This window comes from Poromitra crassiceps (assembly GCF_964638095.1).
Source record: "Poromitra crassiceps genome assembly, chromosome: 19".
In the NCBI taxonomy this organism is placed as follows: Eukaryota; Metazoa; Chordata; class Actinopteri; order Beryciformes; family Melamphaidae; genus Poromitra; species Poromitra crassiceps.
In genome coordinates, this window is record NC_139646.1 from 20,618,047 (window position 1) to 20,643,796 (window position 25,750).

Genomic DNA, 25,750 nt, shown 5'->3' on the forward strand with positions numbered 1-25,750 from the left:
GATGTAAACAGTCAGATGCAGCACAGTCAGAGGAGATGTAAACAGTCAGACGCAGCACAGTCAGAGGAGATGTAAACAGTCAGACGCAGCACACACACAGTCAGAGGAGATGTAAACAGTCAGACGCAGCACACACACAGTCAGAGGAGATGTAAACAGTCAGACGCAGCACACAGTCAGAGGAGATATACTGTACACGGGCTCACCTGACAGCCCAGCGCGGCCCGCAGGAACGTCAGCACCGTTGGAGACACTGGAGCCGCTCCGGTAATCATGAGCCTCACGCGGCCGCCTAGACTTGTCTGTCAGGCGTGAGACAAATTGGAAAATTGGAAGGTTACATAAAGAAAGCACCCTGACGAAGGCACTTTCGCCGAAACATGTTGGTGTAATTTATTAAACACAGCAGAGGAGATTTTTGAGTGTGCGACTTCCTTTCTTTACTGTATGTTTCTTTGAATCTTCGTTAGTCTGCACCTCTTCAAACTTTTTGGGTGTGCTCCACTCTACTATATATTTAAAATTGGAAGGTTAGCCAATTTCCTTTCAAATAGAAATACTGGCCCTCATGTACTATGCATCATGGAGAAACTGGAACTATCCAGTCCACTCATGAGTCAACATAAAAGGCACATTTTCCAGAATACCATAAACACCCACTTTGGTTAAGAGCCTTCCAAATAAATTAACTCAGGCATATCACACGAATGGATTTGTCATAGGGTTTAAATAGACCCACTGAGCCATGTGGTGCGTGGGTACTGGCCAATTTGAATCCAAATCTTATGGTGATACAATTAGAAGGCGGCCTTCAATTCAGTACAGTGCAATATTCTCCCCTGAAACAAAATCAACTGACTGTTGACTGACCTACCTAGCCAATGGTCTGACCATACCTTTGAATATAAGGTTGAGGTTGAATGAGTATGCGTCCATGTGAAGATTAAAGGGATAGTTCAGATTTTTTTTTTTAATGCGGGGTTGTATAAGCCAGGTACTTGCCAATAATCAGTAGAGCCCGACCGATACTGGATTTTTGAGGCCGATGCCGATACCGATATTAGGGAGTAAAAAAATTCCGATATCGATATATCGGCCGATATTCTTATATTAAATATACACAATGTTTTTGCAATGATCCCTCAAATATCAAACACTTGACAAAGATATGACTTGACATGACTTGAGATGTAATGTAGGCAGGATATTTTACAGCTTATCAAAACTTTATTGTCCAAAATGACAGTAAACTTAACTGGGGATTTAATCATTATAAATAACTAGAAATACAAAAACACAAATTGAACAAATATAAAATATAACTTGAATTAAAGCAGCTACGAGCAACTTTTTCGATTGTTATTAAACAGTATAATTACAATATTGATGCATCACATCTTACCTATAATAGTAGCTGAGACCAAAGCCGTGTGAATCTGAGATTGCTCCCTTAGATGATTATTAAGTCTGTGTCTGTCTAAACTCGCGTCAACAGGGGGCTCTCCCTCTCTCTCTCCTTACCGCCGGACCGGATAAAGCTGCCTGCCTACCCCGTTCGCGCTGCCTAGCAACATAGCATAAACAATGTGAACGCCATGCATACTCTCGCGAAACATCTCTCGTTATATTCTAACAGGTTTTTTGGAAGTTATTTTGTGGTTATGGCCGAAGTGGCTGCTGCCAACCGTTTCATTTCACTTCCTGATCTTCCCTGGCCACAGAGAGACTAACACTGGCCGATTCACTCGGGGTTCAAACGAGACTACTCTGCGTTGGTCTCGTCTACTATTAGAGGTAAGATGTGATGCATTGATATTAAATTTAGACTGTTTAATAACAATCGAAAAAGTTGCTCGTAGCTGCTTTAAGAAAAAGATCAAATATACACAACATGTTGTCTATGACTTAAAAAATACAAAATAAAAAAATATCGGCACATCGGCCAACATATTGGCCGATACCGATATATCGGTTATCGGCTGATAATATCGGTGGACCGATATATCGGTCGGGCTCTAATAATCAGTGTAATACATGTGATAGTATGCAGCCGGCACAGTTCCAGTTTGGAAAAATGGAGAGCGGTCGTGTCAGGCAAGTAGAGCTGTCTGCTGAGCAAAAACTTAACAATCATAACAATGATGATGACGACGTAGCCCTAAATTGGATCATATGCTTGCTTGATACATGAGTGGCACTGTTTGCCTCCGTACAACAATGTCCCTGTAGCACATGATGATCGATGGATCCTTTTGAACTTGTAGCCTGGCACCAAAAGACGGAGCGCTTCTACGGAGCATGTGGCCATTCATTACCTGTACTTTATTGAAGATGAGCTTGTCCCACATGCTGTCCGTTCTGACCACACCACTTCGAAGCTCTGCCTCCTTCCTCCTGGAAGCGAACTCTAGCAGCCATCTCTTCAGCGGTGAGTTGGCTTGACCAAATATCTGTGGAGAACAGACATAAAAGAGCAACATGACCACCACCATTATGCCACAGGAAATCGCCACAAGAGGGCAGCAGTGGCACAGAGATCAGAGAGATGTGCTTATGGCTGGGAAGGTCCCCACCCATTCAATATGCCAAACTAGCTGGAAGAAAGCAGTTTTTATCTGCACCGACGTCCGATGATGTATACGCATTATTATAGATATCGGCTATAATATTATCTATACAAAACAAGTTGTTTACAAGGAAAACTCCTTTGGATACCTTTAAAAATAAAATGACATAGGGACCAGTTTACTGTAAGCCTTTTGTCAGTGTGTTTCATCTGCAGACTAAGCAGCTATAGGCTTTCAGTTCCATAGCCTTTATTTTCGAATTGAGTGATACACATCTATATTTGGCAATGTGGACAATGTCTGTTTCAATTTTGTGTCCCGGTTGTCCCGGAAGTGATGTCTCACGCGCACACACACACACGGAGACATTCTCACATCACTGATGATGTCAACAGTGATGTCATAAGGGGGCACACACACAAGGAAGCATTATGAGATCACTGATGATGTCATAAGACTGATGATGTCATCAGTGATGTCATAAGGGGGCACACACACACACCCGCGTGCCCCAATAGGGCAGGCAAGGCCATGCAGCAGCCAAGGCCGCGCAGCGGCCGAGCTGCGTATTTGAAGAGTCAGAACTGTTCTTTGTTTTTGTTGTGTTCACAATAGTGATGTCAGATTTGGTGAGGTCAGAGCTATGGAATATTAAATCGCCCATCTTTGCTCACTATATCTTAGCCTTTCTTATCCTCAGGTGTGCATAACCTATACATTAGTAACTTATTTATAAATACAAACATGTGAAACTATTGGTTATCTTATCAGTATCAGTCATGAGAAACAACCCCATATAATTCACCCCTAGTTCTAATTAAATTTAAGGCTGGCTTTCTATCAAGACAGACTTTGCACCAGAGATGTGTTGGACCATAGCTAAGCAAACATGAACAATGGCATGAGCACATTATGAAGCCTAGATTTTGTCTGACCTTATCAAACATGCGGTTGAGAAGACGCGGGACAACAGGGAAGACCGTCGGCTGCAGTGTTTTCAAATCATCCATCAAAAGACGGATGTCTCCCTGGAAGTAGCCGATCCGGGCGCCATGGATGAGGATGACACCCTGATTGAAAGGAGAACAGGTTATGGCCTCTGCTTACTGTATCAAACATGCATACAGGTTGTGCCACAAGAGTGCAGTGTTGTTCAGAGCATCATTCTGGACATGCTACAGTAGATTTCTTTACTTTCAAAAAAGGTCTCTTGGTGCAGATGTCAACAGAAAATCTAATAAGAGATAAGAATAAGAAAAATAAGAAAAAAGAAAATGAAGGAAAAAATTTAAAGGATTTTATATATATATATATATATATATATATACACACACACTCACAATACAAATAAAAAAATATATGCAATGAGTTCATAGAACCTGTTATTTCAAGACAGGCGCAGTTCAATACATACCTCCACAACCCTCTCAAACATGTGAGCTAGGGGGAGATAGGACATATGAATGTCATGGAGGTCCAGCATGCAGTGCACCTGCGGGAGACACACAAAACACAACGTCGTGCACATGCACAGGTCAAGCGTGGCATACCTCCACCACCCTCTCAAACATATGGGCCAAAGGTAGGAAGGAGATCAGCACGTCTTTATTGCTGGGCTTCAGTATGCCCTGGGTGGGACCCGAACACAGGGGACACGAAGGAGAGGCAGACATGGAGGAGGAACAGAGGTGAAAGGACAGACAGGAAAATAACAGAATAAACCAGACCTAGGCAAAGAAGAATTCCTATTAATTAAAGGAATAGTTCACCCAACAATCTAAATTCTGTCATCATCTACTCACCCTCACGCCAGTTGAGGGTGAGTAGACGATGACAGAATTTTGATCAAGGATTTAAAAAGGATAATTCTAGTTATTGTCTAATTTTGCCATGGTGGCAAGTGGATTGCGTTCAAAATGTTGGCATTCTCTTCAATGTGGAGCTTTATGTCGCTTCAGTTTGCTGGTAACACGCTCATGGGCCAAATCAAACTCAGTTGAACCCAAAAGGCGATTGAAGCAGGTCCAGGTTCAAACAAAACCAGAATTGTCTATTACATTTTCAAATGTAATGAAGGGAAAGATTAAGGCAATACGTTGGAAGGTAGAGAAGCACATGTAATGCATTATGTAAACATCCCTTTTAAAGGAAGGGGGGGGGGGGATTCTCTGTATTTGCTTAGTTTAGCTTTTGTTTACCTCTGTTATTCTAATGAAAGCTGCAGTGTTGGAGATAACGTTCCCATGAGTAAGCATTGCACCTTTGGGGTTTCCTGTGAGGAAGACAGTGGTTACATCACAATGGCGACACTGATTACATACAATGTCAAAAAATAACATTCTTAAAAGGTTAGCCATGTGCAAACGGACTTGTAATTACCTGTGGTTCCAGATGTAAAGCAGATGAGTGCAAGATCCTCTACTTTGGGGGGCTGTAACCAGAGAACACATTTAAACTAAGCTGCCTGAATAATGAACACTTAATAATACTTCACTTTACATGACTAATGTATTAACTTAAGTTAAGTTAAGTTATCCTTTATTTATCCCCTTGGGGAAATTCATCATTAGAACTGTGCAGTGCTGAATTTAGTGCAAAACTACATTTCCCTATGAGACACAGGTTACATTTCAACTCCAAGTTGAACAGCTGCTCCTTCTCCATGTATTTACATTTGAAGGCCTGCGGCCGGTTTCACAAAGATATTTTAGTCTGGTCTGTAGTGTTAGTTGAGTCTAATGCAAGTTAGACAGTTTCCCAAAAATAAAGAGCGAATAGATTTAAACCAGAAAAATCAGACACCTTACAGTACCCCCCAGGATAACTCGATCTATGATCGTCCGACGTCAAAATGTCAATTACTATTGTCCGATGGACATCGACGATGGAATATGATCATGGTAGGTCGCAACCATCATAAATCGTTGTACTATAAACTGCCCTTTAGACCCACGTTAGCATGGTGTAGCCAAAAGGGAGAGACAGGCAGATGACAGCTAAGAGGAGAACACAGCTAACATTAGGCCAATCATGTCTCTAGTGCAGCAATTCCCAACCTGTGGGCCACGGCCTTCTAGTGGGCCGTGGAGGTATTTCAAGTGGGCAGCCAAATCATTAGTGTAAAAAAAAAGGGCGGGGCGCGGGGGATAACACAATAAAAGATTAAACTAAACTAAACAAATTACTTGCTGATGCTCCAGCTCCTTGAAAACTAACACTGAAAATGCAATTACTTTGTGATGGTGGTTTTAGTATGCTAATGTTGTAGAGCTGGTAGCTAGCTAGCTAATGATTTAGCTAACATCTTTGATGCTCCCGTCAACATTCGGACTAACCCGGTTTACTCTCACAGTATTTTTTCCCCACACTCTTCACTGCATTTTCAAAGTAAAATGTCCTTGTAACTGTTGCATTCTTCCAAAAGACCAACATTTTCTGTTAAAGTAAAGTATAAACAGAGCTGAGCAGTTGGATGCAGTTACAGAGTCTTAATTTACCCAGAATTCATTGTACCGTAGTCCTGCTTAAAATAGTCAAGACTAAACTTGGACCCCAGGAAGACTAGCTGTTGTCTAGGAGGCAGCTAATGAGGATCATTTTAAATCAACAAATAAACTGCTTTGTGCAACAGTGGAATTTAGATGTCTAACTTTAACTATGACTCTGACCATTTGTTATATTCAACATAGTCCAAGTCTATCTTTGTGAAACCAGCCCCTAGTCTTTGTCTTCCTGGTATCAACAGTTGAAATCAACTATATGCGGTTCATACTCACCACTGGCTTCTGATGGTTGGCTTCACCAACACCCTGCAAACAAACATGTCACATTGAGACATTGTCAGTAAATGCTGAAGGCTTTGCTGAGAATATGCATGCTTTCAGCACATGGAGCACACGGGGTCAAATTTCCATGTGGGCTTATCAGGTGATGGACAGAGCAAGATTCATATCAGAAGGACAGGCAAGTGGGCACAACTAACTCCTATCACAAGGACAGGCAAAGAGAGGCACAACTAACTCCTATCACAAGGACAGGCAAAGAGAGGCACAACTAACTCCTATCACAAGGACAGGCAAAGAGAGGCACAACTAACTCCTATCACAAGGACAGGCAAAGAGAGGCACAACTAACTCCTATCACAAGGACAGGCAAAGAGAGGCACAACTAACTCCTATCACAAGGACAGGCAAAGAGGCACAACTAACTCCTATCACAAGGACAGGCAAAGAGAGGCACAACTAACTCCTATCACAAGGACAGGCAAAGAGAGGCACAACTAACTCCTATCACAAGGACAGGCAAAGAGAGGCACAACTAACTCCTATCACAAGGACAGGCAAAGAGAGGCACAACTAACTCCTATCACAAGGACAGGCAAAGAGAGGCACAACTAACTCCTATCACAAGGACAGGCAAAGAGAGGCACAACTAACTCCTATCACAAGGACAGGCAAAGAGAGGCACAACTAACTCCTATCACAAGGACAGGCAAAGAGAGGCACAACTAACTCCTATCACAAGGACAGGCAAAGAGAGGCACAACTAACTCCTATCACAAGGACAGGCAAAGAGAGGCACAACTAACTCCTAACACAAGGACAGGTAAAGACAGGCACAACTAACTCCTATGACAAGGACAGGCAAAGAGAGGCACAACTCACTTTTCCCTAAGCATCTGTAGATGGTTACCAACATCAAACACATGCTCAGTAGATACATGCCACACACAGGTAGCTCTTTGCTTTTCAGGCCTAGTTTACACGGCAACGCTCCCTGCACAGAACGGCAAACTTTTGTCGCATTTGGGCCTTCTGTTTCCATGACAACACTGTTATTGGGGCCTGAAAACGCATCCGAAAACAGCCAATACGGACCCTCAAAGTCAAAGCCACGGTCCAATACATGGATCTCCTCTGCCGAGTGCAAAGAAAACGGGTCTTTTAGGGCCTGACCACCTACTTGGCCTGGCATGCGTACTACAGTGTTTTCAAGCACTTTGGCGGATCCGTCTGAAGGAGGATCGTTGTCACAACGCTGTCGTATAAACGCGGAACCAAAGGCCCGAACTCAACGACAGTTTGCCATTTTACGCGTTCTCGTCTGAACGTGGCCTCAGCGATGAGATATTTCACGATGGGAAAACAAAGAAAATGTTGAAATCCTAATATCAATACATGTTCAAGTGATGCAATTTGTTATTCGCACCTCCAAATCCTTCAGGCCAAGTATCTCAATGCCGGACTCCTGTCCACGGGTCGCCAGGTCAACTTCAAAGGCCTCCATGATGATAATGGTCTTTACTGTGCGCTCCTTTCCACTGACACAGTCCAGAATGAGCTTGGCCTTCTCCGGCACGTCGCAGATCACTGTGGAGATGGCAGCTGCAAACGCAAAAGGCCCAAATGAACCAGTTCAGTTTGTGTCAGTATCATTGTTGACCTAAAGAACTGTGATATGACTGTAAATGGCTGTGTGGCCTGGCTGTGGCCTGGCTGTGGCCTGGCTGTGTGGCCTGGCTGGCAGAGCATGTTTGAAGGTGCCCCCTTATCTACCTTTCTCAAGAATGTAGTCAATGGCCTCTGTGCCCAGGGTGTCATACAGCGGAACTGCCACAAGGGAGTATGTGTAACAAGCCAGCTCTGAAATGGTCCACTGAAAGAAAAAGAAAAAAACATATGTGCACACATTGGAAAACAAATAAAAAATATACTTAGATTAAACCTCAATTCAACTAAGAACTTTTTGCTTATTGTCTGTGGTGCCAGATAAACAAATAACCAGAAAACTACCAGAACAAATTTGACTTACACTTATGTCGATTATCTTTTGTGTGTGCGCTCCATCCTTGTTATTTACTGTATATTTGACTGTATATCTGTTTTTAATATTTACCCTATAACATCTAGGGACAAACATGGCAAATTAGCTTAGGCTTGAAATGTTATGATATATGACATAAGACTGTTTCCTGCAAATGCTCTATGTCCCTATACAAATAAACATTAAAAAAACAAAGAGAATGCTGATAATATTTCATCTACAGTTTAAGGTTCAACCCCCAATGCTTTCAGAGAGTTTGAGGTGACAGTAAAGGTAATTTTGCACGAGCTTCTGTAGAGCTATACTCTGGCCATTTCAGGCTAGGAATGTTTCTATTATTAGTAGCATAGCAAATCAATTGTTTTATTCTCCATGTAGGCATGATAGATGATCCATTTGATAGATGTGATGTAGTTGGAAGAGTTTATGTCCCAATTCAGGGTATATGCAGGAATGCGCAAGTTAAATTCAATACCTTTTAAGACCTTTTTAAAGACCTTTTCAATTACCTCAACGCCACTTTCTTCACATCAGTAATAGGGGTGTAGATCACAAGTATTCGTTTCAATTTGTTTAATCAGATCTGTGATCTGTTGATGTTATACATTTGTTCTATGTGTTGTGCCCGTTTTCTGCAACGCTGCCAACAATGTTTTATACCGAAAACCTATTTCCCCACAGGGAAGATAAAGTACCTACCTACTCCTACTACTCATATCATCCCAATATGGTATTATAGATTATTTGGACAACAATACAATAATGACTGATATCACAAAGTCTGCTACGATACAATTTTGATTAAATTCAGGGGTCTGTGGTCGATATGAGATGATATATGCCCATTTAACACAATCAGCTACAAAATTTCATACCTCATCAAATGGTGATTAAGACTTATTCATACTTTTTATTAGGGGCCTTAAATTTTCCCTAAATTGATTGATCAACTTTTAATAGTTTTCCATACAGTGATACTCTGCAATTACACTCCTGTCCTGTCACTGCTAATTGTTTTTCGACTGTGCAGTACCACTGGAAATTGTTCCTTTATCAGAAAGGCTCGCAAATCATAAGCTTTGCACATTTGCATTGTGCAAAAGAATCAAGAAAGCTTAAAAATACGACAATGAAACAACACATTAATCTTACCTCTGGCCTGTTCTGGGCAAAAATGCCAATAAACTTGTCTCCAGCATGAGAGTGTCCTCTGTGGAGGAGAGCAGAGCCTATGTACTCTGCTCGGTCTGCCACCTTTACAGCAAAACAATAAAAAAATATAAATATGTTTTTAACATCTAGACACAGATGCAAATTGTTCAAATGTAGCTTGTTAGATTGACATGTTGCGGTTGAGATCCCACAGCTCACCTCTCTATAGGACAGCCACTCATAAGGCTGGTTGGGTTTCCTCGATCCTAGACAAGGTCCATCATCTGTGAAGCAGAAGTCACACACAAACAACAAAAACTCTCTTTTATCTACCGTAAATTCCGGACTATAAGCCGCACCTTTTTTCCCGTTTTTTGGCCTTTTTTGGCCCCTGCGGCTTATATAACGGTGCGGCTTATCTATGGATTTTTTTCAAAAAAAAAAAAAAAAAAAAAAAAAAAAAAATCTCTCTTTTTTAGCACTCTTTCTAACTATAAATCCTATATAACTATAATAAGTTTTAATTTCCTCTCTTGCCCTCTTTTCACCACACTGTATGACACTGTATGCACTGTAAAAAACAACACAGGTGGTGTTGTGTTATGTTGTTTTGTTGAAATGTTAATAAATGGGAGCTTCCTCTACAATCCCCTCTGTGCATGAACCCTTACATATGGTAATTAAACATTAAAACACAAAAAAAAAAAAAAAAAAAAAAAAAAAAAACATTAAAACACCCGCGGCTTATAGTCCGGTGCGGCTTATATAAGAAAAAAATAGTCAACTTTGAAGGTGCGGCTTATACACCGGTGCGGCTTATAGTCCGGAATTTACGGTACATGGAATGGATGCATGGGTGATCTCTTGCCTCCAGAGAATATCATCTTTGGTTGATGCACACACAAAGCACTCACTTGATACCCTGAGCCCTCGTAGGAAGACCTCATACATGGTCCGTGCATCGTCGTAGTAGTGGGTCATGTGTTCGTCACTGTCATTCAGGACCGACCTTCGTGCATATTCTGCACCCTATCGAGAGAACAGAAAACATTCAAAAAGTTATGACCAAAGTACCGGCCCGAATTCCACAGCTCCGCTTCCAACCAATGTTATCTTGCCAATTTTACATGAATTAAAAAACACATCCCAACTTTAATGTTGCTGTAGTAGGCTGTGATCTTCACACATAGTGACAATGAGACAAAGCCCCAAACCTTGGAGCTGGGTGACATTCATGTGCCCACGTCATCAGCACAGTGCCCAATGACACACATGATGTCATGTCCTATGTCCCAGTAATGTACAGTATGTAATTGCACATCATAATGCCACAAAGATCTTCCCTGTTGTCAAAAGGTTAAAACAAAGATACAGTAGCTGTTAAGAGATGTCACGATACTAGAATTTCTACTTCGATAGCCAGGAAAATATCGATACTCGATACCATTTTTGATACCACGGGAAGGGGGGATGATGACACATCAAGAAGCATCAAAATAAAGTTAGACAGATGGACGGACAGATGCACACTTCAGGCCTGATCAAACTTTACACTTAGACAGCAGATTACCCCTGCTCTAGCCATCAGAACACGTTTAGCTTGCTCAAGCAACAGATACCCAATGATAAGGTTTTTATTAAAAGAAAGCACCGATGGTATCAAAACTGTTGCAAATGAGTATTGTATCCGATTCAAATTTTCAGTATTGATACTTTTCGATAATATCGATACTTTTGACAACCCTAGTAGCCGTTACAAATAACTGTATGCAAACATGGTGAGGCAAGCTCAGAGCGCTCAGAATTGGACTGGCATGGCCTGGCATGGCCCGGCTGTCAAGAGTGGAATTTGTAGTACTTTCAGATGATAGGAATGTAACCTCTGACTGCTCTACAAAACACAAACACGCTTAAAAACACAAACACACCTGTCTCAGCATGCAGGCCGTGGGGGAACACCTACAATTGTGGTCAGCTTGACAGAACTAAAACAGATGGAGTTGCATGAATGGAATGAGTTGGGAAATGGGAGTAAAGCGAGGAACATGTTTCAACGTGAGCCTCCAGTTGGGATGTTGTCGGCTGCAGCTAGAGACACATACTGTACATACTCGAACGTTGGCACACATACACACACACACACACACGCACGTGCACACACTGCATTTTCAAATTGTAGAATTTCCTAAATGCAGGGTGTCAAGGGGGATAGCAGGCCAAATAGCTTTTTTCCCACCCTGAAATGCTGGAACGAGCCAAATGACACGGTCCTTTCATCGACGTTAAACACAGATATTCACTTTGTTTTGCACGTTCTGCATGCTGCTTATTTGAAAAGGTCGTTAACGTTTACGAGCGTCCGCTTCCCAGCTGGGAACGCACCAAACGAGGAAGCTCGAGCCGGGCCAGCCGGCGACGCAAGGCAACGGCCAATCGCAGCTCGTTCCTGTCTTCAGCGTCGAACTGACAGGGAGGTTGTTGTTTTTTTTACAAATTTTTGAGGAGCAGCAGGCCAGCGAGTACGGTGAGGGCTTTCATGACCGATCATAAAATGAACTTTACAGTCTCCGCTTACTTAAAAAAAGAGACACCCCCCCCCCCTCCCCAATAACTAATATTTGTTGATCGATATATCGTCCCAGAAATAATTGCGACTGAAGAGACACAGGACACAGGAGTCGCTTCTCTTTTGGACCCAGCAAGTGCTGGAGCCGTCTATTTCCTAGAACTCTTACATGACATCACTCGCTTGCAGCCACTCTCAAGTCGCAAGACAGACTGACTGACTGACTGGAGCCTTACCCATAGTCCTTTGCGGGCCATGTGACTGTGGCCCCTCTATGCAACAACTTGCACTTGCGGCTTATGTCCACAGGGCTGTACAGTGCTACAGTTTCACTAGTATAATATATGCTATTAAAACTTATTCTGTGCCAAGAGAAATATGTATCCACTTGCACGGGTGCTACTGAGATTAAGAAAATAGATTTCTTATATATTATTGCTACATATAATGCTGGATAGTTTAATGAATAATAATGCATCATATTTTATTTGTTATATTTTGTAACTGTAAGTAAGATTTGTTGATGATCTGTCCTGAGTGCTCTGATCTGAGATCAAATGGTCAGATTGAATTTATGAAGACAACCATTTAAAATTTTTGCAACCGTTTTGTTAAATAAAACAATTTCTGTTATTAATTTAACAAAAATAAAAATGCTACCACCTGATAAAGTAAGCGTACGGTCCAGTAAGGTCCACAAGATGTCACCACATGATAAACAATATTATTGTCATTTTAAGATTTTTTTCCCTGCTGATATAATTATGATAATACGAGTACACTCGTTCAAATAGCAATAGCAACTTTTGTAGAAAGAATTCTAAAATGTCGCTGGAAATTTTCACTGAAATCAGCATGTTCTTGCTCATCCCAAACAAACAGCTCTATCTAAACGAGAAAAGAGAAGAAAATAAAAAGTTCTCGAGTAACACGTCGTTATCTTCACCTGGTTCACTCTGTGTGTGAGTGTGAGTGTGTGTGAGAGAGAGAGAGAGAGAGACCTTTGATCTTCCTTTAATACAAAATTAAAGGAACCCACAAACCTAACGCCCCCACAGGAAACCGCAGCAGCAACAACCAACCAACAGCAGAGAAAAAACATAGCCCAACCCGCACATCTCTGCAAAGATAACCCCCCCCCCCCCCCCCCCCCATGGTCCACGAAAGGAAGAGGAAGGGAGGGAGAGAGAGAGAGAGAGAGAGAGAGAGAGAGAGAGAGAGAGAGAGAGAGAGAGAGAGAGAGAGAGAGAGCAGCCAAGAGGACAGAAGCAGCGTGACCAGAGCTGACAGCAAAACATGTAAACAACATGTAAACAAACACACAAGCACAATGGGCAATTGTTGAGGTCAGAAAGATGATTGAGGTCCATGTCCATATATCTTACGATAAGTCGATGAATTTAAATGTACTTCCAGTCCCGTGCTAGATAAGAAGAGTGTGACCCAGTGCAACAAGGGTGATGATGACCACCTACCGCCACTTCCAGCGACTGCATGCTGAGGTCGCACGGCGGCTTGAGGGCTTTGGGCCGCGTGGCGTACCAGTAGGTGGTGATGGCGGCGAAGGCACCCATGCCCATGAGCGCGTTGGTGGGCAAGCTGCGCACATACTGCCGAAAGTCATCCAGCTCGGGCATCCGCAGCTGTCTCAGGACTTCCTGAGCCTGCATGGCTGTTCTGCACTGGCAATGGAAGAACAGAGAGAGAGAGGCAACATGTCATGTGGAAACTCAAAGTAAGTTTTTAAAGTTGACACACAGCACCAAGACAGCCCTTCTCAGAGTGACGAGTGTCCTCCTTTTAACAACAGATGCAGAAAATTGCTCCCTCCTCCTGTCATTTTGTCCAATCGGCGTCATGGTCTATCCCCCAATCATCCCCAAGCGTAGCTTGAAATGAATTAATGTTCCAGCTAACGGAGACGTCCCAGATAAGAAGACAATGTGACAATAAAGATTGTAAGGTGGCATGTTTTTGACTTCCACTACTTCCTGTGGGTGTCAGATGATTGACAGGACACAGACAACAACAACATGCGACGCAGTGTGTGTGTGTGTGTGTGTGTGTGTGTGTGTGCGCACTGGTATGCAAACACTCAACTCGGGCGCAATGACATAATAAAACAAAAAGTGACAAAACTATATTAACACGTTCACTGCCAACAACGAGTTGAGTCGTCAAACAGAATCCAACCGTTCACTGCCAACGACGAGTTGAGTCGTCAAAAAATAATTAAAAAAAAATTGACGGTGCTACGTGGATCAATGCCCCCCGCGTCTCCTATGGAGATATTGGAAGTATTGAATGTGTATAATCTATTTTACCGACCAGCTAGGTGGCGACGGTGCTCTCCCGACAGAGAGAAAGTCAACCAAAAGCAGCCGCCTCCCGCGGCTGCTTCCTCCATTCTCAAGGAAATGCCAGAAACGAACGAGCCTCATTCTCATACTGTAGGCGGGGACGCTTTCGCGCTGCTGCGGTGGGGGGTTCCAGAAATGGACTGGGTGGGCAGCATAAAGCCTAGAGTCGCACGGGGCTTCATCGGGGCTCTCAAACCCAAGAGACGAGTGAGCCCACACTAGCTGCCAGGGAGGGAGGCTGCTCAAACTCGCTGCCAGGGAGGGAGGCTGCTCAAACTCGCAGCAGCAGCAGCAGAGCACTCGCTTGTGACAAACGCAGGCTGAAAGCCACTAGACACGCCCACGGAGGGAGGAGTTGAAGGAGAGGGCGTTCGGAACTATATTGTTTGGATGTCTGATCTCTCACTGATGCCAAAAATAAATGGTTAAAGTGACTGTTCTGCCTGTTTGATTGAATTTCACAAAACTGCGATTATCTCAGCTTTCACTCTCAGACGCTAAAACCATGCTGTACTCAACGGCTAATATCTACATAACTACTAACTCTACAAACTAACTCTTTTAGACAGAGAAAGCACACATTCTATTAGTACTTTTGTGAACTTTGTGTTCACAAACTCCAAGCAGAAAAGAATCCTCGGCTCTTGTAAAATGAGCCAGAATCCTCAAAAAACGGCTTGGCAGAAGCTACCTACAGCAAAAAAAAAACGGCTGGCAGTCAATGTGTTAAGGCTTTGTTTATTATGATGGATTATCTAGCTCTGGCAATTTTAAATTCTGTGCAAGTCGTTTTTTTTTTATACTGTACAGAAATGAATATGAAGAGCAGCAAATGGCCTCTTCTGAAGGTGGGAAAATAATTAGGCTGATACCTCCAACAATACTGACCACCGATGTAAAGCGAAAGGGCAACCTAGACCCATGGTTCTCAAACTTATTTACGTCGAGGACGCCTAAACGGACAAGATTCTCTCTCAGGGTCCCCCATCTGATAAGATTGTCGCTTTACAGGTTTTATTACAGAAAGTGAAACCCACGACCTAAATGATTCTCGTTTTTGCTGGGTACCCCCTGGAACCCCCCAAGGACCTCTGGGACTGAACCACTGACCTAGACGGGGAAGGGGGGGGGGGGCGGGGGGGTGGTGGACACCACTATCCTTTAATGCAGAATTTGACACGGTTGATCACTCAGTCGTGATTGGCCACCTGGGGCACTGGGTGAGTATCTCTAAGGCAGTTGCCTACCTTTAAAATAGGTAAAGCGGAAAACATGCTTGTACGTCAGCCTCGACTTGGAGCCTTGCCGATGATGGCAGCTAGGCCGAAATACTCGAAGGTCAGCTTGACGAGGGGTCGCAGGGCGAGTCCCCAGTAAAATGAGCAAATCGTCTTATTTCAATGACTAGAAGTTAGCCCAAGGAGAGAATGTAGTGCATATGGTAATAGCTTTCACTCCCTCCTGTTATCTCCCCGTTTTATACTTGCGTTGTTCACGTCAGCTACGTCAAGTCACATTTTCGGGGGATCTGCACGCCGGGCGCAGCCCTCGGGGCATGTACGGGATGGGCTTTGATGCACAAGCACGTAAAGGCCTTAACTGTTCATCTACCTTGGCAGATACAGATAGCACCTGTGGGTCAAGGCTCACCATCCAACTCTAAAAAGTCCCATCCTTTTTTCTGACTCTACATGCACGTCACACTTTGCAACATCATTCATAAACATGTCTCTTGATTCTTCATATCTAGGTAGCGATTCAAACTGCATCTTGGGAGTCTAGTATCCTCCAATACAAAGCCAGTGGCCAGAAACCTAGGAGCTATTTTGACTGTGGCTTTTGAAGAACGGGTGCATGATACTGTTGTGAAACATATTACCGGTAAAACAAATATTTTTTACATTTGATACATTTAGTGAAGGTCATCCATGATCTCAATCCATTTAGAATGTAACTCCCCCAAAGTCAAAAAGTTACTCTCAGGTCTCCAGCTTGTTCAAAACAGCAGGATTTTAACTGGTGACAAAAGAAGGGACAAGATATCCGTTATCTCTCAATCAGTTACAAATTACATAAGAGTTGATTTTTACATTTTAGCGATCACGCTTAACGCATGCTTGGGTTTGCCCCCCCCCCAGCTACATTACTGACATCTTAGCATCTGAGATCCTCCTCAGGCAGAGCTTGCCGACAGACAGTCTAGACCCAAGACAAAAAGGTGATTGTGCTTTTAGCGTCAGGGTTAATAAACTGTGGAAAGCATGAGGAGAGGAGATTTCTCCTTCTTTTAAGTCATTCCATAAAAACTTACTTTCATAGACTTGTACCCTCCTCCTCCTCCTCCTCCTCCTCCTCCTCCTCCTCCTCCTCCTCCTCCTCCTCCTCCTCCTCCTCCTCCTCCTCCTCCTCCTCCTCCTCCTCCTCCTCCTCCTCCTCCTCCTCCTCCTCCTCCTCCTCCTCCTCCTCCTCCTCCTCCTCCTCCTCCTCCTCCTCCTCCTCCTCCTCCTCCTCCTCCTCCTCCTCCTCCTCCTCCTCCTCCTCCTCCTCCTCCTCCTCCTCCTCCTCCTCCTCCTCCTCCTCCTCCTCCTCCTCCTCCTCCTCCTCCTCCTCCTCCTCCTCCTCCTCCTCCTCCTCCTCCTCCTCCTCGTAAATAATAGCGTAGTAAACTCTAGGCTATATGTGAATAAAATGTATTTATTATTAAGCTTAATGATTAATAAGCTTAATGATTAACAGCACTAAATTAAACCAAATTCTGGTAAAGTATTCATTAGAAGATAGTTGGAAACTTGAGTCCTTGATTGAGAAAATGATAGTATTGCAAAAACAGTTGATCCTGTGTTTTAAGAAACACTGAATGATGATGTTTTCAAAAAGACACACGTGCAGCACAGATTCAAACAGGTCAGGAAGTTTCTGTTCGAAAGACAAGACGTGCATTTCACTGGTTAAAGACACGTGCAGCACAGAGTCAAACGGTTCAGAAAGTTAGAAAGACAAGACGTGCCTTTCCCTGTTGCGCGCTCTGCTGCCACAGCCTATCTGCACTTCCACCGTGTCTTGAAACAAAAGGAAGTTGTGTTGTCCTATTCGACAGCCGCACACTCCGCAGCAGAATGAATTGACACAGGAAGGAAATGTGACACTCAGGCAGTCCTCCAACACGTCCAGATCACAAGTCTCCATGGAGACATCAGGAGACAGCAGCCGCAGCCCCACACGCCACGTCTCCTTTTCGTAGGGAAGTGAGACTTCCTGCTCGGAATGCTTTACAACTGAGCTCACTGGACTCTCTCGTTGTTTGTGTGTCTCATGTCTGACTATCCTACTTCTGTCTGAGATGCTGTTTACACATGGCGTAATACACATGGCATCATGTGTTTTGTTTTTACATAGAGGCCAATTGATATGCCCAGGATCAAAAGCAGTCATGACTTACTATATACTGATGTATATATACTGATGCATTCAGACACTAAGACAAATTCCTCATAACGCAAATTGCATATTGTGGCAATAAAAGTGACTCTGATTCGAAATGCAAATTGGATAAGCCAATTGCAAAATACCAATTTAAGCTTACCATTAGGCGTGTTTAACAGTTGACTAAATTCGCAGTTTGGTTCTGTTCGGTTCAATACGACACAGTGGTGTCACGGTTCGGTACGTTTTCGATAGAGCGAAAAAGTATAAACGCCAGAGAAATTTCCTTGGTTTTAAATTATTTATTGAACACGTTTTGTGTGTTTCGCCTGTTTTATTTGACCATGATATCCTTGTAGAAGACTTGCACTTTTCAGCAATGAAAGATTTGTTTGGTTTGCAAAGCCTATAAGCCTTGTCCCGAAACAATTCAATACGAATATGCATATTTTTACACCCCTCCTTACCATACTAATACTTATCTAACTGGAATGTATATGCATTTTATAATTACATCCAAATATCAATTCTGTGTCTGTAGAAGTTTATGAAATGGTGCATTTTAATCATTTGCTGTGAACTACTACACCACAAGCACATGAATGGTTTCAAAGTCCCTCTCAGCGTTCTGTTGCTAATGATCACATTTCATGTTTTGCCTTCATCTTCTTATCAGACTGGACAAATCTATGGGCTCCATACTAGGGCTGCTCGATTATGGCAAAAATCATAATCACAATTATTTTTGGCTGATATTGAGATCGCGATTATAACGTGATTATTCCTTGACTTTGGCAACATCATGCATTTATTGAACATGAAAAAAACTTGGCTTTTTAACACTGGATTTCTTGAAACTTTCAATATAATTTAACTGAAAAACAAGGAAATAAATGAAAAAGTAAAAAAAACATGAATAGGCTAACTAAAATAAATAATATATATAACATAATTGTTTTATCTCGAGTATATTGTTTTCATAATTGTGGAAAGCCAAAATTGTAATTGAGATTACAATCTGATTAATTGCACAGCCCTACTCCATACTCAACTCATTTAACCTCTATATGGCCTTTATCTTGTTATCAGACTGGACAAATCTATGGGCTCCATACTCAACTCATTTGACCTCTATATGGAAGCTAACACCCTTGTGGCTAAATGGTTACTACGTGCACAGCCACCAAAAAGCAACAATTGACTTCTCACCTACTTCTATCTATTATTAACACCCTGAACCCATGACAAACAGGCTTGGTGCCAACTGGGACAAAGTACTCGACAAAAGATGCCAAACGGGCCACTTTTCTTCCGCTGGCTTAATTAACAGTTCAAGTATTGTTAATTGCTGAATGTGGAAAAATGTGTATAACGTTTTCCAGTTCAATTCTAACAGCTATTGCATTAAAAAACCGTTACTTTCCATTTGTTACCGTTTGAAAAAATGCATAACCAACATCATCAAAACCGTCCAGGTCAACCTTTACGAAAAGACTTCAGGTGTTACCATTAGCCATTATGAGAGGCAAATGATGGTCAGTCCACTTCTAAGTCTACGCTATAGGGCAACCTGAAATACAACTCATGGGTTTTCAATGAGATGTGCACTGATACATCACAGATGAAGGTGCAATATAAAAGAAATACTTACAATGCCGCTCAATGTATACTTGCTGAGAGGTATCCAAAGAGGGGAGAGGTAATAGGTGTCTTTAAGGGCCTTTGCTGCAGCAGTTGCTATTAGAAGGGTCTTGAACTGACCTCGAATAGACCTCTGAGTTTCTCACCACTATGAATAGCAGAGCCCCGCCCCCTCCAAACAGAAACACAGGCGCATGAGGCAGTGACACTGCCAGCCACTCATATGAGCACAATTCTTTAAACCCGCAAGATCAAAGTATTTTTTAGACCCCGACCGATATATCGGTCCACCGATATTATCGACCGATATTGGCCGATATATCGGTATCGGCCGATATGTTGGCCGATATTGCAGATATTTTTATTCTTCTTTTTTAAGTTAACTTATAGACAGCGTGTTGTGTATATTTGATCCTTTTCCTTAACTCAAGTTATATATATTTTTTTCTATTTGTGGTTTTGTATTTCTAGTTATTTATAATGATTAAATCCCCAGTGAAGTTTACCGTTTCATTGCATTGATGTCAATATGGACAATAACGTTTATTAATAAGATGTAAAATACCCTGCCTACATTACATATCTCAAGTCATGTCAAGTCATATCTTTGTCAAGTGTTTGATATTTGAGGGATCATTGCAAAATAAATTGTGTAATATAATGTGTATGTAATATAAGAATATCGGCCGATATATCGATATCGTAATTTTTTTTACTCCCCGATATTGGTATCGGCATCGGTGTTAAAAATCCAGTATCGGTTGGGCTTGAGTATTTCCCGCCCTATTTACAAACCTCACAAAACGTACTGCAAACAGCAACATGAGAGTTCAATCACAAATCGGCTTTAAAAAGTGCATGTAAATGAGCTCAAAAGTCATGGCTGCTGGACATTCAAGTTGAAGTCGTGAAGACGAGTTCATTCCAAATGAACAGAGTGATTCAGGCATTTCCCCCAATGTGAATTGAAGGTTTACTGAGCAACAGCCTTATCATAAGCAGCCTGGGCACCATGTGTGCCATGCTGCTGTTGTCGAGCTTCCAAAGCGCTGTGTTTGACACTGTTAAAACAAGTGGAAGAAAGGAGGAGAGGCTACAATCACGAGCAACATTGTTTAGTCGACTACCTGGCAGGTGTGTTTACTGTGGGTGGAACAATACGCATATTCCTATTGAGCCGTTTAGGGCCGAGGCTTTAGGCTCAATACGCATTGCAAACCAAACAAATATTCCACTGCTGATCAGTGCAAGACTTCTACAAGGATATCATCATGGTAAACTAAAACTGAGAAAAGCATTATTGTCATAGATTGAAATAAAAATGTAAACTAGAGTAAAAAAATAATAAAATCTTTTTTTAAATCAATTTAATTTCTCTTGCATTTCTACTTTTTTCTTGTATCGAAAACGTACCGAACCGTGACACCCCTGTGTTGTATCAAACCAAACCGAACCATGAATTTTGTGAACCATTTAGGGCTGTCCTCGACTCAGGATTCTTCTCGGATTCGACTGTCCAATATGAATATTCGACTATTCTATACAATAAAATAAAATAAAAATAAGAATTATCTTCAGTGATTATTTCGACCACATTAACAATCAATGCAACAGAGAGTGATGGGGACATAATTTTTGAGCATTTAAAAATCAATAAGGGACTGTATATGATCATGCAAGACTTGAATTGCCGACGTCGGGCTATTGGATGATGGGATTTGTCTGAATAATGAGACAGGCATCACACATTTATTTTTTTAAATTGAGTTCCTATAGCCATTTTTTTCACCTTTAAACAATTTGTAGCCTACATGGATAACAACTGAAACAGTTCTTTAGCCTATTTCTCAAAAACGCATAGGCCTAAATAAATCGAAACAAGAATAAATTAAGAAATGAAATTAAGATTGGAATTTAGATGGGGGGCAAACGACTGCTCGACTTGAGGAATCTCCACCGACTCACGGGTCTCTCCACTGATTATTCGACTACGGTATTTGATTTTTAGAGGACAGCCCTCGAACCATTACACCCCCTAGTGTTTACAAAATGCATTGCCCTTTTCTTGGAACTTACACCAAATACCCAGATGTGGACATAAATAACATATCTGGTGCTGCTGGCATTATTTACCCAACAAAGATACTCAAGATATGGTACTAGGTCACAGGATTTGTTAGTTTTAGATATACCACAGGTAAAAACAGAGGTAGGAAAAACTGGCTTTAACATTACGCCCCTCATATACAGTAAATTGAATGAGCTACAAAGGACCTCAATAGACTACTTGCACAACTCCACTACTTCCTGAAATGAGTAGCGCATCTTGGTTTCCTGTCCTACACTATCGGATGAACTGATTAATGTCAGGTGTGCCTGATCACTGTTGTTGTGACTGCAGCAGTCAGGCACACAGCTGACATTAATCAGTTCATCCAATAGTGTAGGACAGGAAACCAAGATGCCCTACTCATTTCAGGAAGTAGTGGAGTTGTGCAAGTAGTCTATTGGAGTGCCTTGTTCGCTAACATTTTTGACATTTGAAAGTGTTTTATGTGTCTCTCTTGAAAAAGAGAGCTCAATCTCAATGAGGCTAACCTGGCTGTATAAATAAAAGGACAAAATGTGTGTGGGGGGGGGGGGGGGGGGAGTACCGTAGTAATCTTTTCACCGGCGCCATAGATTAAGCTTAGTCTGAACGTAAAGCACACCAACCTAGTTCTGAATACCCCCAAACAAAACGTAGACGCATTTGGAATAGCATGATCAGAAGTGTGTAGGAAGGAACATGTGTTTGTGTCAGCTGGTCGAGAGCACTGACACTGACATGCCATGGGCGTCACATAGTCAAGCTCGGAGTAGTTGGGAGGCAAACCCCCCACCCCTGCCCGCCACTCTCCATACTTGGCCTGGGAGGATGACAAGCCAATGGCAGAGCCAGAGCGCCAGTCACCCCACTCCTCAGCACGCACGCACGCACGCACACACACACACACACACACACACACACACACACACACACACACACACACACACACACACACACACACACACACACAGAGAAGACATTGGAAAAAGGGGGAGAGGGGAGGGAGGGCAGCTGGCCTGTTTGACACATAGCAGAGCGTCCAGAACACTAGGCAGCCTGCAGCTCCAGAGAGACGGCTGCATGACAAGTTTTGAACAGCAGCTACCCCCCAAAACCCCGGCCAGGAAGTTACAAAAATCTGGGGACACTTAAGTTGCTGAGAAACGTCCAAGTTCCTCTTTGTGGAATGTTGCAGCTGAGAGAACCAGACACGTGCAGCAGTCAATACTTAACAGGCCTGCTTCTTCCACCGCTCCAGATTACTCAGCTGCTGCCCTTTTTGAGTTTATCTTACAACAACTTTATCACTGGGGGACTGGTAAATAATTAGATACAAGCACAGCTATTGCACAAGTTCGCAATAGCTGCCAGATAGGCACATTTTTGTGGACCAACCAACCAACCTATAGAGCTGTTGGACACAGCTAATAATAATAATAATATTATTATTATAATAATCATCATCATCATCTTCAAAGTACATCTGGAAAGAGCACTGTGACACCAAGCAGCAGTTCTAAAAGATAAGCAGGCTTGCGCATGAGATTATACAGATTGCCAGCTAGGGTGTTGAGAGTCAGGTCTAATGCACTGAAAGCTCTCTGATCATCTGAAGCTCATTATTATTGCCTTGTCATTGGAGGATTATCATTATTACTGCCTTGTGATTGGAGGATTATCATTATTACTGCCTTGTCATTGGAGGATTATCATTATTACTGCCTTGTCATTGGAGGATTATCATTATTACTGCCTTGTCATTGGAGGATTATAATTATTACTGCCTTGTCATTGGAGGATTATCATTATTACTGCCTTGTCATTGGAGGATTATCATTATTACTGCCTTGTCATTGGAGGATTATCATTATTACTGCCTTGTGATTGGAGGATTATCATTATTACTGCCTTGTCATTGGAGGATTATCATTATTACTGCCTTGTCATTGGAGGATTATCATTATTACTGCCTTGTCATTGGAGGATTATCATTATTACTGCCTTGTGATTGGAGGATTATCATTATTACTGCCTTGTCATTGGAGGAGTAGCACACGGAAACTGAAAACACACTAAAGCTTAATCCCATCCTGACAAAACAGTGGCCGTTTCTCTGGGTTGCTCAGTGAGTCCAGCGCACTATGGGGCATAACATGCACTGACTGCACGCTGCTTCACAAGTCATTCTTTCCCTCAAGTCCAGGTTCATTCCATTTCCTGTCTTTACAGAATCCACTAAAAGCAGAAAAAACAATCTGACAAGGGTTCATTTGTCTCATTTGGAAACAAACGTTAACGTATTTAAAGTTACTACAGTACAAGGAACTTTTAACCGGTCAATTTAATACTGATGCATCTATACGAGAGATCAGCGGGATCAGCCGAGCAGCATTTTGTAAACAAACCTGGTCGCATGACATGTGATAGCAGAACCTTCACTCTGGCTTTAAAGCTCAGTGCGGTGACACCCATTCGATTACAATCAAGACATTAACGAGATCAATTACCAATCGGGAGGAAGGGATAAAAATAGGGAGACTCCCGCGAAGATCGGAAGCGTTGGCAGCAGGTATGCAATCACTGAATTATCGGACGTAACATGAGTGTCCATTGATTGACCATTCTGCTGTGGTTGGCCAGTTGCCAATAACTCATTGATAATTCAACCGTTTTAAAAATAGTCCAGCATGCCCTGGGGGGGGGGGGGGGGGGGGGGCTTACTCAATATAACAAAGAAACATTACAAAGGTTTAACAAAGGCAATGATGCAAACGTGTGGATGCTCTGAACTGAATGAACTGTGCTATCTGGTTACAATCTGACATTGGCGAAAGATGAAAGCGGAGCAGCACACTAGCACAGGTTTAGCTCCGGGAAGAGATTGAGCATGATGTTCTTTGTGATGGAGGAGGAAGTAGTGAAAAGCTAAAGAGTAAATGACTGAATCCTCACAGTGGATGAATGATGGCAAAGACTAGCAAGTAAGCCAGACTTGGGTGGTGAGGATGGAGGCTGGTTATCAACGCATGACTGGAGGTAGTGACGCTTCCCCCCTTTTGACCCATTTCCCCCGCCGTCAAACCTGCTGGGACGCAGCAAAGGCTGACCTCGCTGCAGATTGGAGGTCCTTGTGACCCCGATGACATCGCACACTCTCTTGGTCACGTGAGCCCGCGGTGAAGAAAGGCGTGGGGGTGGGGGAGGGAGGGGGCGGAGAATGGGATTTTGGAAGTGGAGCAAAGGTCACGCCTGCACCCCGTCAACGGCTTCCAATACAGCGTCAAGGCAGACGACCTCCTCCGCCCACGCTGGCACCGCTCATGGAACACATACTGGCTTCTCATTCAACCGCTGAGATACTACTGAGAGTCTTTACTGAGATACTACTGAGAATCTTTACTGAGATACTACTGAGAATCTTTACTGAGATACTACCGAGAATCTTTACTGAGATACTACCGAGAATCTTTACTGAGATACTACTGAGAATCTTTACTGAGATACTACCGAGAATCTTTACTGAGATACTACCGAGAATCTTTACTGAGATACTACTGAGAATCTTTACTGAGATACTACTGAGAATCTTTACTGAGATACTACCGAGAATCTTTACTGAGATACTACTGAGAATCTTTACTGAGATACTACTGAGAATCTTTACTGAGATACTACTGAGAATCTTTACTGAGATACTACTGAGAATCTTTACTGAGATACTACTGAGAATCTTTACTGAGATACTACCGAGAGTCTTTACTGAGATACTACTGAGAATCTTTACTGAGATACTACTGAGATACTACCGAGAATCTTTACTGAGATACTACTGAGAATCTTTACTGAGAAGCTTTACTGAGATACTACCGAGAATCTTTACTGAGATACTACTGAGAATCTTTACTGAGATACTACCGAGAATCTTTACTGAGATACTACTGAGAATCTTTACTGAGATACTACCGAGAATCTTTACTGAGATACTACTGAGAATCTTTACTGAGATACTACCGAGAATCTTTACTGAGATACTACTGAGAATCTTTACTGAGATACTACCGAGAATATTTACTGAAATACTACTGAGAATCTTTACTGAGATACTACTGAGAATCTTTCAATTCATGAA

General features: G+C 42.4%; 1 protein-coding gene across 1 annotated transcript in view; it reads right to left on the minus strand.

The window, feature by feature from the left end:
* The window catches only part of acsl1a (acyl-CoA synthetase long chain family member 1a), a 43,033-nt gene that overhangs the window by 5,351 nt on the left and 11,932 nt on the right, over window positions 1–25,750 (minus strand). The window contains exons 2-14 of the mRNA XM_083656206.1: window positions 13,584–13,790; window positions 10,457–10,571; window positions 9,762–9,826; window positions 9,543–9,644; window positions 8,123–8,222; window positions 7,776–7,951; window positions 6,344–6,376; window positions 4,947–4,998; window positions 4,766–4,839; window positions 3,982–4,059; window positions 3,503–3,637; window positions 2,316–2,450; window positions 207–302 (exon numbers count right to left, since the gene is read on the minus strand). Of these exons, the coding sequence (XP_083512332.1) occupies window positions 207–302; window positions 2,316–2,450; window positions 3,503–3,637; window positions 3,982–4,059; window positions 4,766–4,839; window positions 4,947–4,998; window positions 6,344–6,376; window positions 7,776–7,951; window positions 8,123–8,222; window positions 9,543–9,644; window positions 9,762–9,826; window positions 10,457–10,571; window positions 13,584–13,778 (1,356 nt within the window). The 5' untranslated portion in view covers window positions 13,779–13,790. The remainder of the gene's footprint in view (window positions 1–206; window positions 303–2,315; window positions 2,451–3,502; window positions 3,638–3,981; window positions 4,060–4,765; window positions 4,840–4,946; window positions 4,999–6,343; window positions 6,377–7,775; window positions 7,952–8,122; window positions 8,223–9,542; window positions 9,645–9,761; window positions 9,827–10,456; window positions 10,572–13,583; window positions 13,791–25,750) is intronic.